The 16,629-nt window shown below is 44.2% G+C and overlaps 1 protein-coding gene across 1 annotated transcript; it reads right to left on the bottom strand.

Moving 5' to 3' along the window:
- Window positions 1-330: 330 nt before the first annotated feature.
- On the bottom strand, window positions 331-7,562 carry LOC311133150 (kelch repeat and BTB domain-containing protein 12-like; the record flags this gene model as incomplete). Its single annotated transcript, XM_084166591.1, has 5 exons — window positions 331-500; window positions 940-1,137; window positions 1,428-1,578; window positions 1,907-2,177; window positions 6,484-7,562. 5 exons carry the CDS (start codon window positions 7,560-7,562, stop codon window positions 331-333), a joined length of 1,869 nt encoding a protein of 622 aa, XP_084022717.1.
- Between the last annotated feature and the right edge of the window lie 9,067 nt (window positions 7,563-16,629).

The following is a 16,629-nucleotide window of genomic DNA, read 5'->3' as shown; positions in this document are numbered from 1 at the left end:
GATATTCATTGAAGATAAATACAATGTTTACTTCTAAATGTGCAACTCAGTAGGTCATATACAGTTCAAGACAAGTGCAGAGTTGTATTTTGTGTAGTGCCCCACTCAGGTCAGGGCTTCAAACACTAACTGTGTAATGTCACAAGAGATCAAATGCGTCTCAGTAAACCAACAAGCACCACCAGGATCAGCCAGCACTACTGAATTTTGACTCCTGGCCCACAGGAGGTCTTCCTCAATATTATCCGCTCTCAGTTTTCATAAAAAAATATTATTGCCCAAGCTGCTCTTAGATAAGAACAGGTCCTTAGACCTTAGGGTGGGTGGGTGTCACTGAGTTACTAGGTCTGCTGGGGGAGACATGAGCTCCCGGGGATTGAGGCTTGCCACCAAGCAGACGTCGTAGGCATCATGCATCAGAACATGGCGGGCCACCACGGTCCAGCAGTTCTCCCATGGGTCTAGTTCCAGGATGTCCTTGATTATGTCCTCATGACGATCTGAGGGAAACAAGGATCGGGATAGGCCAGGAATATAATTTTTGTCACTATTAGAATCAGGCATTTTAAAGAGTGGTGCGGCAATCAAATTAAACAGCATTCAGCTACAGTCAACTTGTTAAGTTCTTAAAAGGACAGGTCATCTTTTACTCAAACAAGTCCCACATGATGTCACAGTTTTATGAACAGTGGAAAGTCGAAAAGGCACTTGCTGCAGGTGCATGGGAATAATGCGATAACTTCAAAGAAAATAGAAACCCGCACACTGCTCTTGCTAGTATCACTTAATTTTATTGAAGCTTACGTTTTGGCCTTCAAAGCTCTGACGAAGGCCTAGAGGCCGACACGTAAGCTTCAATAAAATTAAGTGATACTAGCGAGAGCAGTGTGCGGGTTTCTATTTTTTATGAACAGTGGAAAGGAAAGTGGGTTTAGTTACCAGCTCCCTTGTAGTATCCGCACACATATAGCTTGCCCCCCACCACTCCGGCGTTGGAGGCATTGCTGCGTAGCGATAGCTGCGGAGAGGGCATAGTGGGCCCATCTCTCCAGAAGTCTCCATCAGGGTTGTAGATCTCCACAGCATCAAGGCAACGACGGGACTGCCCACGATCTACCCCCTCACAGCCGATGCCCCCTGTTAGAACACAACTGGGTTGTTTTCGTGTACTGGGACATTTACTTCCTGTGTTGTCAAGTACTACTTTCAAAAACTCTTGAAATCTAATCTGTCCAAACATACTGTTTATGTTGAGGGGGGTTGAGGGGTTTCTCTAGTAGAAATCAGACACTGAACATCAAATTATGAGGAATAATCACTGGTTGCTGACACAAAGTGACCATCATCGTCATGACCATCATGAAACGAATGAAAGCAATGTGCTAAAAACCAAACGGCGTATGTGTTATTTATCTTTTAAATCTCACCCATCACGTAGATTTCCCCATTGAGCACCACAGCATTACAGCGGTACTTGGAGTGCTTCATGGGACCCAGCTCTGTCCACTTATTTGTCTCAGGGTCATACTCCAACAGACGGTTACTCAAGCGGTCTGGCTCGTCGTCCATCCGCCAGGACTGCCAGGGGGATTGACAGGACAGGACAGGACAGGTGCAGAGTTTAGAGAAGGAGGAGGGGATAGAGAGCGGGCTCACAGTCACACACTGACACAGATAGTGTTTCTCTCTGCTCACAAGGCCTCACAGCCTCAAGCATAGTGTGTACATGAGTGAGAATGAGGGACTCTAAAAATACATGGATGTTGTGAGACTGAATTAAACAAATGTGAAATGCCTCCTGGCCACGCACGCACACACACACGCACACACACACAGCTAATACAGAGCAGCATTGACTGACTATTCATCTTATTGTATATCAAACCCCTTCTCTTTAGACCATTACCTGTGGAGTTCGACCCCCGAGCACGTAGAGGCGGTCCTTCAGACGGACCACACTATGATAAGCCAGTGGCATGGGTAGCGGGGCGGCACTACGCCAAGGCCCACCCTGCAGGGACCAGCGCTCCACACAGTTGGTGATGAGGTACTGGTTCTTCAGCTTCATCTGGCCTCCCAGTAGGTAAATAGTATCACCCAGTGCCCCCAGCGCGTATGAGTCTCGGTATTCAGCTGAGCTCAGGTGCTCCCAGGTCCCCTGGGCCTCCACCCTGTACCTGAGGAGGCCAACACAGACAAGAGTCAGGGACAGGGGTTTTAGTCCGACTCTAGCATGCTAAAATGAACACAGGAGTGCTGACCATCATTCTCACCTGGCCACACACTCTACCTGTCTACACGTAGCAGTCTGAAGTGTCGCCACTTGCGCCAGCGAATAGCTAGCTTTTCGCGTGGTGCCGATTGGTAAGACGCTTCAAGAGGGAGGTGTCATGACTTGCCCTCATGGGTTGAGGATCATTCCTGCTAGGCAAAGGTTTGAACACCCCCTTTCCTGGGGGCCAGTTTTATGACTTAACAGCCAGTCATAAATAGTTTGCAGAAAATGACTCCTTTTGGTCTCTAGTATGGGAAGAAAGAATTTCCCTGTGAGACAAAGGAAGTCTTCCCGCCAAGACTCCAACATCCAAAAGTGGATGATGAAACAATATTCCTACTTAAAAGAATGTGGAAAATGGTCAGTGGGGATCTAAAGAATAATAATGTCATATTGTTTATTATTTTGTGATGTCATTAAGGATGGTATCAAGTAATAACTGTAACTCAGAAAGTGTACATATTCTATCTATCAAGTTTACATCTAAATGTTGTATAAAATATATTATTAAGTATGAGAGTATTTTGGTGAAGATAGGAATGTGATTTTAGTCTTCTTCTAAAGATAATAGTTTTTCATATAAACTATGCACAGTGACTAGCCACGCCCCGAGTGACATCAGAGATCGTGTAAACATGATGGAACGCCCCTTTTACCCCGAGTGCATAAAAAGCCTTGAAAAACAAATCAACCTTTAGACCTGCAGACGTGAAGCGTGAAGCTACACGTTACAAAATGGTTAGACTAGAAAGACCAGCAGACGTGAAGCATGAGCCAAACGTTGCAAATGGTTGAATTTCTACAAGACCAGTAAGCCCCACGGCTTAAAATGGTTGACACTCTACAAGACCAAGAAGCGTGAAGCTGAAGCTAAACGTTACAAAATGGTTAGACTAGAAAGAACAGAAAACGTGAGACGTTAGTCCACACGTTTGAAATGGAAAAACTCTCAACCTCTCAACCTCTACACGAGGTGAAGAAGAAGACAATGCACTAGACCTTATCATTTCAGTCTGCAGCTGGCATGTACAGTTGAAGTCGGAAGTTTACATACACCTTAGCCAAACACATTTAAACTCAGTTTTTCACAATTCCTGACATTTAATCCTAATAAAAATTCCCTGTCTTAGGTCAGTTAGGATCACCACTTTATTTTAAGAATGTGAAATGTCAGAATAATAGTAGAGAGAAGGATTTATTTCAGCTTTTATTTCTTTCATCACATTCCCAGTGGGTCAGAAGTTTACATACACTCAATTAGTATTTGGTAGCATTGCCTTTAAATTGTTTAACTTGGGTCAAACGTTTCGGGTAGCCTTCCACAAGCTTCCCACAATAAATTGGGTGAATTTTGGCCCATTCTTCCTGACAGAGCTGGTGTAACTGAGTCAGGTTTGTAGGCCTCCTTGCTCGCACACGCTTTTTCAGTTCTGCCCACAAATGTTCTATAGGATTGAGGTCATGGCTTTGCGATGGCCACTTCAATACGTTTACTTAGTTGTCCTTAAGCCATTTTGCCACAACTTTGGAAGTATGCTTGGGGTCATTGTCCATTTGGAAGACCCATTTGCGACCAAGCTTTAACTTCCTGACTGATGTCTTGAGATGTTACTTCAATATATCCACATAATTTCCCTTCCTCATGATGCCATAAATTTTCTGAAGTGCACCAGTCCCTCCTGCAGCAAAGCACCCCCACAGCATGATGCTGCCACCCCCGTGCTTCACGGTTGGGATGGTGTTCTTCGGCTTGCAAGAATCCCCCTTTTTCTTCCAAACATAACGATGGTCATTATGGCCAAACAGTTCTATTTTTGTTTCAATAGACCAGAGGACATTTCTCCAAAAAGTACGATCTTTGTCCCCATGTGCAGTTGCAAACCGTAGTCTGGCTTTTTTTATGGCAGTTTTGGAGCAGTGGCTTCTTCCTTGCTGAGCGGCCTTTCAGGTGATGTCGATATAGGACTCGTTTTACTGTGGATATAGATACTTTTGTCCCTGTTTCCTCCAGCATCTTCACAAGGTCTTTTGCTGTTGTTCTGGGATTGATTTGCACTTTTCACACCAAAGTACGTTCATCTCTAGGAGACAGAATGCGTCTCCTTCCTGAGCGGTATGACGGCTGCGTGGTCCCATGGTGTTTATACTTGCGTACTATTGTTTGTACAGATGAACATGGTACCTTCAGGCGTTGGGAAATTGCTCCCAAGGATGAACCAGACTTGTGGAGGTCTACAATGTTTTTTTCTGAGGTCTTGGCTGATTTCTTTTGATTTTCCCATGATGTCAACCAAAGAGGCACAGAGTTTGAAGGTAGGCCTTGAAATACATCCACAGGTACACCTCCAATTGACTCAAATTATGTCAATTAGCCTACCAGAAGCTTCTAAAGCCATGACATAATTTTCTGGAATTTTCCAAGCTGTTTAAAGGCACAGTCAACTTAGTGTATGTAAACTTCTGACCCACTGGAATTGTGATACAGTGAATTATAAGTGAAATAATCTGTCTGTAAACAATTGTTGGAAAAATTACTTGTGTCATGCACAAAGTCGACGTCCTAACCGACTTGCCAAAACTATAGTTTGTTAACAAGAAATGTGTGTAGTGGTTGAAAAACGGGTTTTAATGACTCCAACCTAAGTGTATGTAAACTTCTGACTTCAACTGTATAGTCGTCTAGATAACTTTCACTAAAGACACGAGATAGAGGACAATCCCTCTCAGACAACCGCTGGTACATCTGAAGTATATCCATTCTAACCACCACTACGACCAGAAACTCTACCAAGGACATTGAGATCTCTGGTGGGCAAACCAGAGTCCTACATCATCAACTCAACTATCGAGGACAGCAACACGTAAATACATGTTGCATTTCTAATCCAAATGAGCGTTATTAGGGTGCATAAGTATTATGATTACTGTGAGCGTAGTCTCCAATGTAACTACGATAGTTTGAATCTCTGTCTCTCCCTTCCATTCTGACCCCTCCACTACCCAAGCATTCATGCTAATATTAGTCCAGTCCACTAGGGACCTGTTTTCATTGTATTACGTTAGTAATCAATAACCTGTGTGTGTTTGTATTGTGTTATTATTTAGTTAATTAGTAAATAAATAATTATGTCAATTTGTGTATTGCTGATTCATCAATAAGGCTAGGGTTTTTGCAGGTTCAAGGATTATGTGACGTTCAGAATGAGACTGATAAGAGGTAATTATTTAATAAGTGACTGTTATCGATATATATAACATACATATCTTCTAAGAGTTTAATTCGGGAGATGGTAACTCATTAAACAACTTCTTCCGTGGTGCCCCAAATTCCTAATGAGTTAATTGTTACAAGATTAATTTAATCGAGTGACAATTAAACATAGTTAGGTGATTCGATAAATAACAGTCATACATTAAAGTAAGTCACGTCACGACAGCGGTCACGTGTGCTAGCAAGGAAGAGGCCCTGGGTTCAAGCCTCAGTGTGAGCCAAATAAGGAGGAAGCGGTACTCGCTAAGCAAGCAGAGTTTACATACGCACTCTACCTGGCCACACACTCTACCTGGGTACGCACTCTACCTGGCCACACACTCCACCTGGGTACACACTCCACCTGGGTACACACTCCACCTGGGTACACACTCCACCTGGCCACACACTCTACCTGGCCACGCACTCCACCTGGGTACGCACTCTACCTGGCCACACACTCCACCTGGGTACGCACTCCACCTGGCCACGCACTCCACCTGGGTACGCACTCTACCTGGCCACACACTCCACCTGGCCACACACTCCACCTGGGTACACACTCCACCTGGGTACACACTCCACCTGGGTACACACTCCACCTGGCCACACACTCCACCTGGCCACACACTCCACCTGACCACACACTCCACCTGGCCACACACTCCACCTGGGTACACACTCCACCTGGGTACACACTCCACCTGGCCACACACTCCACCTGGCCACACACTCCACCTGGCCACACACTCCACCTGGCTACACACTCCACCTGGGTACACACTCCACCTGGGTACACACTCCACCTGGCCACACACTCCACCTGGCCACACACTCCACCTGGCCACACACTCCACCTGGCCACAGCACATAAACAGTATGCCACTGACTGTCACTCTCATCACTGACCAATAGGTTTATTACTGCTGATGATTTCATTCAAAACACACATTCCTACCTGAATATCTCCACATTCCTGTCCGTCTGCCTGGCCATTTTCCTCACTCCTGCCTCCCCAGCCACCACAATCTCGTTGCCCTCGGTGACGACCCCGGCACACACGAATCCCAGAACATCTCCATAGCGTGGGGACGTGATGTAGTAGGTGCGGCCCGTGGAGGGGGCATAGCAGAAGCTGCGTTCTGAATAATTTCCATACCGCGATCGGATCCCTCCGCCCTCGTTGCCGATGCAGAGCAGCAGATCTGTGGTCTCCATCCCATAGCGGAGCTTCAGTTTCCGGGGAGCAGCTGCAGGATGCATCCCAGTGGCCTCCAGAGCCTCCTCCATCATCTCCAGACACTCTGCATCTGCCAGAAGGGACATATTCCTCTTCATGGCCTCCTTCAGGTAGTCAGGGGCCACCAGGGGGAGGCGCACCTTCCTCAGGAGCTCAGCCAGGTGTCTACTCCGCCCGTCCTCCACCCAGTCTCCCAGAGTGTCCTGCCTGACCCAGCGCAGCACCACGTCCAGGATGGTCTCCTCCCGTGACACGTTGAGGTCGTCAGAGCTCAGCAGCGCCCCAAGCTGATGGGCCTCTAGTTCTAGAATCTCCTCGCTCATACACACCTGAACGAAGTGTGTCCGTAGGTATCTCTGGGCATGGTCGGCCAGCTCCTCGGCTCCCAGGTCACGGGCGTAGTAGTACACCCCGAGGCAGTTGGAAGCGTCCATGTTCTCCCTCATGTGGCTCTGGCAGCGGTTGAACACCTCGTCCATCTGTAGAAGGAAGGCAGCGACGGACACCCCCTGTACATTTGCGTTGTTGAGTGGGAGCTCAGAACAGTACATGTAGTTCAACAATAGACTCAGGCTATCGGCTGGGGTGTCACGCAGAAATACTTCCCTAGTATTGCACTCCCGCAGGCCACAGGTGAACATGACCCGGAAGTAAGGGCTGAAGGCTGAGAGGACCACGCGGTGGCAGGGGAAGCTGATGCCCTCAGCCACAAGCACCACATCTGTCAGCTTTTCTGTCTCCCTCATCTTCCTCAGCTGGTCCAGAAGACCCAGACTGTGTTTAGCTCTCAGATCCATTTGGATCTAATGTCTATTCAACAGTAATAACTTAACTCAGAATTTTTTTTGAAAAACAGAAATAGATTTAAATAAATATAAAAACAAGGAGGTTCTTTATCTGAAAAGTAGAGAAAGAAAGAAACAGAAGTTCAATGTTGATCTGATCAAGCCCCCAGTACATTGTTTACATTTATGTTGAGTAGAGTTTTGTAATCGGTCATTTTGTGAATATTTTATAGTTAAAAAGACATTCATTATCTTCAAATTTGTAGTTCTGACCTTGTCAATATAAATCAGTACGTGTGAAGAGCCTTTCTTACTGGAATTCCCATTTCCCACATTGACACTTAGACCACAGCATAACAGTACAGCAACTAAAGCATGGCCATGCCCTGCTGCCGCTGCGAAACCAGGGATCCATGTTAAACACTAATTAGTATCATCTCCCACTATGCATTGTGTTACTAAAGTCTTACGCCCTTTAGTCTTATTAGAGAGTATTTTGCCCTTTGATCAGTCAAGCCTATTTCATCCTGTCCTACCAGTCAGTGGGAATCCTCTTATTCCAGTAGACCATCAGGTTCCTCAGCCAGCCAGGCTGCAGGCGTTGTTGTTAATGTAGCTGAATGCACCTGGAAGAGGGGTCAGAGAGTGACAGGGGGCCTAGCTATCCTCTCTGAAACACTGTTTACCTACCCCTTCCCTCGCTGCCTGCCTGAATGCCCTGGCCCTCTGAGCTGAGCAACACACCTTAAAATAGACTGATATGGGCAATGGAACAGCAACTAGGTCATAGAGGCAGCAGGCATATAGCGGTGAGGGGCACACTTTGTTTTTACACAGAATAATGTCAGGAGACTCACATATGATAATGTTGTGTAATGTTGAGCAATGCTCTTGTCGAATTTCACAAGTATAATATAACCCAATTGCTATTCTTTGCTATTGCTATATTTTGGGGGGAAAGGGGGGGTGGGGGTGGGTTCTCGATCACGTGTAGGCTTATGTATCTGTGGAATGGCACATAGAACCAGCTTCTGGGTTGGATTCGAATTTCACGACATCACTCTCTTAAAGTGACTACAGTCATTTTGAATGATAATAATCACAATATTCAAAATAATCATAATAATAAACTTGCGATGATGCAGCTGATACTTTGTTCATACCACTCAACAGATTGATGTTAAAATATTAACCTGAGGTGGTGTGAACCATAGAATTAGGAATTAGTCATTTCATAGGATCTCTATGGTGTGAACATCCTGAACAAAGCAATGAATGACCCTTCTGACCCCTACAGGTATTGCAAGAAACAACAACTGTGATATCCTGTGTAGTCCGTAAATCAGAAATCAGTCAGTAATCTATAATTTTCTTGATGTTGCTTTTTCCATATCTGTCTGTCCACTGTCCTCTAAACCACAGCTGTCTGTAATAGATGACAGGACTAGTATGTCATCAGCTACTGGCTGCCTGGTGTTTTCATGGTTCATTAGCAACACTTTTGCAGTGTAAGGAATCTGGTGGTGGAACACCTCCTTCCTATGACCAGAGTGCAGTCCGGACACCCCAGATTTCCTGAAATGAGGCTCTTCAAGACTTTGAATGACCAAATATGAGGAGGAAAAATGTCTCCTAGTTAGCCATCCCTTACACGCGATGAACCCCCCCCCCCCCCCCCCCCTCCATTGTGGTGACAGTACTCTCATCTCTGATAGTGATACAGAACCTCAGTCAATGGAAATGCCCATGCGCTTTAGGTGAAAAAGTTTACTTTTTAGTAAACCTGTTTTATTCGGTGTTACCTGTCATATTGTATAAAAGAGGGACTGACAGGCACTTCAAGCGACTTACACAGGGAGGAAGAAATAGCCCAACCTGGTACCACAAGGTGGTATGGGTGCAGGCGGAGGGCTAGGGGGTACGGAGTGGAGTGTGTGAATATGTGTGTGAGTTTCTGATTTATTGCAAATAGATGTGAGTCCTGTGGCTCATGCTCATTGCTGCCTGTTGGCTGGAAGCATATACTGTACTGTAGATTAACCTGTCTTCCTAGAAAAATACTTCAAAGCACTACTTAAGTAGTTTTTTGGGGTATCTGTACTTTACTATTTATATTTTTGACAACTTTTACTTTTACTTCACTACATTCCTAAAGAAAATAATGTACTTTTTACTCCATACATTTTCCCTGACACCCAAAAGTTACATTTCGAATGCTTAGCAGGACAGGAAAATGGTCCAATTCACGCACTCATCAAGATAACATCCCTGGTCCTCCCTACTGCCTCTGATCTGGCGGACTCACTAAACACATATTCTTCGTTTGTAAATGATGTCTGAGTGTTGGAGTGTGCCCCTGGCTAAACGTAAAAATAAATAAACATACTTTACTTTTGATACTTAAGAATATTTAAAACCAAATACTTTTACTCAAGTAGTATTTTACTTGGTGACTTTCACTTTTACTTGAGTCATTTTCTATTAAGGTAGCTTTACTTTTACTCAAGTATGACAATTGGGTACTTTTTCCACCACTGACGCTAACCCTAACTCTAGGTTTATGTTCAGATCCCGTTTCAACCCTAACCCTAATTTCATGTCCACATCTCGGTTCAACCCTTACCTAGCCTGAACCCTGACCCTATCCTTGTTAAGTATGTCTGTCTTTGGTCTACTTCTTCTTCGGGACGTCCAGACATATTTCCATAGGCAAGTGGACAGAAATATGTATCGGTAGTATGTGAATGGTTGATAAGGACTAAGATTAACACTCCCAGTCAGCCCAACTCTTTTTGTTCATACAAATGTATACAAATGTACATACACAGGTGTTGTTATGTTGTGTTTGTGTGCAGGTACGATTGCAGTGCTCAGTAACATGGTTGGAAGTGTGACAGAGAAGTTGTCTCCAGACAAAAACTTCCTGGTCATGATGAATAGGACTAACCTGACTGAGGTGAACATCATTGCCAGGGACAGGCATTACTGGAACCATGTCGTCCAAAAAGTTATACTTTTGAATCATCTGTCCATAGAACGTTCTTGAACACTGCATATTTCTAACCTCATCTCTCAGGGCCTGTGTTTTGCACAAACAAATCAAAAAGCGCAGCATCAGCAGGTGCCAGGTGGCAATTCATTCTTGGCACTTTAAAACAGGTTTTTCAGGCCAAAGTCAGTGATTGATTAAAAAAGTGGGAGCCAAAAAACATTTGATTAAAAAGTCAGAACAAAAGACAGCATCTATTTAATGATTGCACAGTAGCTCTGACTGAGAACTGGAGTGCTCTGGTGGTGACCCAACTCTGCCTTCCTCTCTTTCAGCCCGAGATACTCTGTTCTGGGACACGTTCCAGGGACAGAGCTCTACTTGGACATTGAGACCCACAGAGAGGTGAAACAGCAGACCTGGGGAAGCAGCAGGAAAAGTGGTTATCTGGGGAAGCAGCAGGAAAATAGGTTACATGGGGAAGCAGCAGGAAAATAGGTTACCTGGGGAAGCAGCAGGAAAAGAGGTTACCTGGGGAAGCAGCAGGAAAAGAGGTTACCTGGGGAAGCAGCAGGAAAAGAGGTTACCTGGGGAAGCAGCAGGAAAAGAGGTTACCTGGGGAAGCAGCAGGAAAAGAGGTTACATGGGGAAGCAGCAGGAAAAGAGGTTACCTGGGGAAGCAGCAGGAAGAGAGGTAGTGGTGGCAGTCAGTAGGTGATAATGTGAAGGGGAGAGTAAACCATAATAACCTTGTTGTTTGTTTGTGTGAGAGAAGTCCCTGGCATCACTATCTTCCACTCCTCTGCCACCATGTACTTTGCCAACGCTGGTCTCTATCTTGAGGCTCTGAAAGACAAGGTGGCCTTTTTTATACAACTGACAGTGATACTAATTTGCACTTCATGTGATACTTATTTGCACTTCCCGGTTGCGTCCTAAATGGTACACTATTCCCTAGATAGTGCACTACTTTTGACCAGAGCCCTATGAAAGTTGGACACTACTTAGGGAATAGGGTGCAATTTGAGACGCATACCCTTGTGTTTCATGACTGCAGGCCTACCTTTGGAACATGTGTTTGATGTGATGACAGATTGAGTATCTGTCTTTAAAGTGGGCTTGACATCAGCAAGATGATAATCTACAAGAGAAGACAAGGCCAAGCAGAGACACAGAGAGAAGAGAGTTGAGAGGAGAGCTAGGAGGGAGGCCAGGAGACAGGTGAGACACTGTGGGAACCGCCATTCATATACATTTGAATAACATTTTCAAAACTATTCTGGAATTCATCTGGACATACACTTGTCCTGTATAAATCTATACAGTGCCTTCAGAAAGTATTCACAACCATTGACTTTTTCCACATTTTGTTGTGTTACAGCCTGAATTTAAATGGATAAAATTGAGATTCTGTGTCACTGGCCTACACACAATACCCCACAATGTCAAAGTGGAATTATGTTTTGAGAAAATTTTACAAATTAATTAAAAAGGAAAAGCTGAAATGTCTTGCGTCAATAAGTATTCAACCCTTTTGTTATGGCAAGCCTAAATAAGTTCAGGAGTACAAATTTCTCATAATAATATGCATGGACTCACTCTGTGTGCAATAATTAAGCAATAAAGCACAAGAGGCAGTGCTGTATCATGAATACAGTCACAGGTAAATGGCGTTGTGCGGCCCGACGCAATATTTTATAAAACTGTTACCAACATATAAAAATAACAATGAATTACATATTTTCATTAAAACGTTATTTTGATAAGTCAATTCATACAATTTCATTCTTCCACCAGAAGTTATAGACCAGAAACAAATCTGGTTGTTAGTTCTTTTGGTCATGTTGCTATGCAAAAGGACTGGTCGTCCATTTTAAACAAAATATAATGTTCTTGTCACTTGCTAGCTAACTTCAGCTAACTCAGTCATGCCAAACATTGAACCTGGAATGACAGTAGCTGCATTTTCGTTTGTTTGAGCATTTTTTATATTGGCATTTGCTTGGATATGTCCATTGATAATGACATTTCGACTGGCTCACAAAAAGTGGTCTCGTCTCGTCTGGGCACCATTCACTCCATGTATAGTACTGAGATCGAAATTCAAAAGTGAAACAATTATAATTATTATAATTATTTAATTACAACAATAATACCAATATTACACATCAATACAGGGACATTCGAGGTCAGACAGGCAGACAGCGAGGCTTATATTAACCCCCGCTATACTAAACAAAATGCTAGGCTGGAAGCAAGGGGAAATAATGTGCGAGTTGAGATAAATACAAGAAATGGTTCGGACAGCAACATGAACATGATATTCTTATGGAGGCGCGGAGTTCATTTTCAGATGGAACTGTCAGCACGCATAGGTGTGTCTGTGACTGCCAATACATCACGGCTTGGAACGCTGCTCGTCCAATCATCATCCAGGATCCAAACAACCAGTTTCATAATAGTGTTTAACATGATTTTTTAATGACTACCTCATCTCTGTAACCCACTCATACAATTATCTGTAAGGTCCTTAAGTCGAGCAGTGAATTTCAAACACAGATTGAACCACAAAGACCAGGGAGGTTTTCCAATGCCTTGCAAAGAAGGGCACCTATTGGTAAATCGGTTTTTAAAAAAGCAGACACTGAATATCCCTTTGAGCATGGTGAAGTAATTCATTACACTTTGGATGGTGTATCAATACACCCAGTCACTACAAAGATACAGGCTTCCTTCCTAACTCAGTTGCCGGAGAGGAAGGAAACCACTCAGGGATTTCACCATGAGGCCAATGGTGACTTTAAAACAGTTACCGAGTTTAATGGCTGTGATAGGAGAAAACTGAGGATGGATCAACAACATTGAAGTTACTCCACAATATTAACCTAATTGACAGTGTGAAAAGAAGGAAGCCTGTACAGAATTAAAATATTCTAAAACATGCATCCTCTTTTCAATAAGGCACTAAAGTAAAACTGCAAAAAAAATGTGGCGAAGAAATTAACTTTGTGTCCTGAATACAAAGCGTTACGTTTAAGGAAAATCCAATGACACATCACTGAGTACCACTCTTCATATTTTCAAGCATAGAGGTGGCTGTATCATGTTATGGGTATGCTTGTCATACATGGGAGTTTTTTTTTATATACAAATAATTGGGATGCACAGGCAAAATCCAGGTGGAAAACCTGTTTCAGTCTGCTTTCCAACAGACACTGGGAGACAAATGTACCTTTCAGCAGGACAATAACCTAAAACACAAGGACAAATATACACTGGAGTTGCTTACCAAGACGACATTGAATTTTCCTGAGTGCCCTAGTTACAGTTTTGACTTAAATTGGCTTGAAAATCTATGGCAAGACCTGAAAATGGCTGTCTAACAATGAACAACAACCAACTTGACAGAGCTTGAAGAATTTTAAAAAGAATAATGTGCAAATATTGTACAATACAGGTGTGTAAAGCTCTTAGAGACTTACCCAGAAAGACTCACAGCTGTAACCGCTGCCAAAGGTTATTCTAACAGGTATTGTCTCAGGGGTGTGAATACTTATGTAAATGCGATATTTCTCTATTTCATTTTCAATACATTTGCAAAAATCTCTAAAAACATGTTTTCACTTTGTCATTATGGGGTATTGTGTGTAGGTTGGTGATTTTGAATTCAGGCTGTAACACAACAAAATATGTAATAAGTCAAGGGGTATGAATACTTTCTGAAGGCACTGTATAACCTCGTTAAAACAAACCTGTTGTTTATGTGTGGACTGTGCAGAGGCGGGCTCTGAAAGCCGAGGAGCAGCAGAGGACAGGAGTGTTCTCTGTAGAGGAGGAGGCGGGGCAATGGAGAGAGCCGGGGGGCAGAGATGAAGACAGAGACAGGGAGGAGTCACTGGGTGACAACCAACCAGGTTGGTGCGGCTGCGAGAATGTCACCGTGTTCGTCATGCCAACAATGCCTCACACGCCCAATGACCACTAGTACCTGAAGGGCGGTTGAGACCCAGACAGTGCCACCCTGGTGACAGAGTCGGAACTGCAAGACGGGGACACCACCACTCTGGGCTTCAGTAATGAGGATACCCTGAGCCGGGAACTGGATAAGGTCTCCCTGGGATCGCTGGGCAAGTGGACCTGGGACATCCACTCCATCATCCTAGACCCGTCCACGGCTAACTTCATCGATACCGTGGCTATTAAGACCATGAGACATGTGAGCGGGTGATGATGAGGGGAGGGAAATTATGAGATAGGAGAGATGGCCTTGTATTGAAGAGAACAACATCATAAATGACGGTGCCTCAATAAAAGGTATAGGGGGAGAAAATGATTAGGATGACAATTGTTTGGTCGGTTGAGATAAGAGTTTAGGATGTTAAAAGCAGAGTGCTTAATCCTCCAGTCCAGTTTTGACAGATATTCCACGACTTTTGTGAGATTGATGTTACTGTCTACATGGCTGAGTTTCAATGTACAGTGAGGGAAAAAAAAGTATTTGATCCCCTGCTGATTTTGCATTTTAATGAGGGAAATAAGTATTTGACCCCCTCTCAATCAGAAAGATTTCTGCCTCCCAGGTGTCTTTTATACAGGTAGCGAGCTGAGATTAGGAGCACACTCTTAAAGGGAGTGCTCCTAATCTCAGCTTGTTACCTGTATAAAAGACACCTGTCCACAGAAGCAATCAATCAATCAGATTCCAAACTCTCCACCATGGCCAAGACCAAAGAGCTCTCCAAGGATGTCAGGGACAAGATTGTAGACCTACACAAGGCTGGAATGGGCTACAAGACCATCGCCAAGCAGCTTGGTGAGAAGGTGACAACTGTTGGTGCGATTATTCGCAAATGGAAGAAACACAAAATAACTGTCAATCTCCCTCGGCCTGGGGCTCCATGCAAGATCTCACCTCGTGGAGTTGCAATGATCATGAGAACGGTGAGGAATCAGCCCAGAACTACACGGGTGGATCTTGTCAATGATCTCAAGGCAGCTGGGACCATAGTCACCAAGAAAACAATTGGTAACACACTACGCCGTGAAGGACTGAAATCCTGCAGCGCCCGCAAGGTCCCCCTGCTCAAGAAAGCACATATACAGGGCCGTCTGAAGTTTGCCAATGAACATCTGGATGATTCAGAGGAGAACTGGGTGAAAGTGTTGTGGTCAGATGAGACCAAAATGGAGCTCTTTGGCATCAACTCAACTCGCCATGTTTGGAGGAGGAGGAATGCTGCCTATGACCCCAAGAACACCATCCCCACCGTCAAACATGGAGGTGGAAACATTATGCTTTGGGGGTGTTTTTCTGCTAAGGGGACAGGACAACTTCACCGCATCAAAGGGACGATGGACGGGGCCACGTACCGTCAAATCTTGGGTGAGAACCTCCTTCCCTCAGCCAGGGCATTGGAAATGGGTCGTGGATGGGTATTCCAGCATGACAATGACCCAAAACACACAGTCAAGGCAACAAAGGAGTGGCTCAAGAAGTAGCACATTAAGGTCCTGGAGTGGCCTAGCCAGTCTCCAGACCTTAATCCCATAGAAAATCTGTGGAGGGAGCTGAAGATTCGAGTTGCCAAACGTCAGCCTCGAAACCTTAATGACTTGGAGAAGATCTGCAAAGAGGAGTGGGACAAAATCCCTCCTGAGATGTGTGCAAACCTGGTGCCCAACTACAAGAAACGTCTGTCCTCTGTGATTGCCAACAAGGGTTTTGCCACCAAGTACTAAGTCATGTTTTGCAGAGGGGTCAAATACTTATTTCCCTCATTAAAAAGCTAATCAATTTATAACATTTTTTACATGCATTTTTTTTCCGATTTTTTTGTTGTTATTCTGTCTCTCACTGTTCAAATAAACCTACCATTAAAATTATAGACTGATCATTTCTTTGTTAGTGGGCAAACGTACAAAATCAGCAGGGGATCAAATACTTTTTTCCCTCACTGTAAGTGAGACCTGTATCTGTAGCTAATAAATTAATAACTCATTACTTTGAATATGACATGTAAATAACTCTTTACTTTTCCTATCCAGTGTCTGTGGTGGAGCAGTTAGAGCTGGGAGGGTTCTTCTCGGAGT

The sequence above is a fragment of the Coregonus lavaretus genome (assembly GCF_964263955.1).
Source record: "Coregonus lavaretus genome assembly, chromosome: 8".
NCBI classification, from domain to species: domain Eukaryota; kingdom Metazoa; phylum Chordata; class Actinopteri; order Salmoniformes; family Salmonidae; genus Coregonus; species Coregonus lavaretus.
Note: the sequence above shows the minus strand (reverse complement) of the source record. Positions and strands in the feature narration are given on the sequence as shown.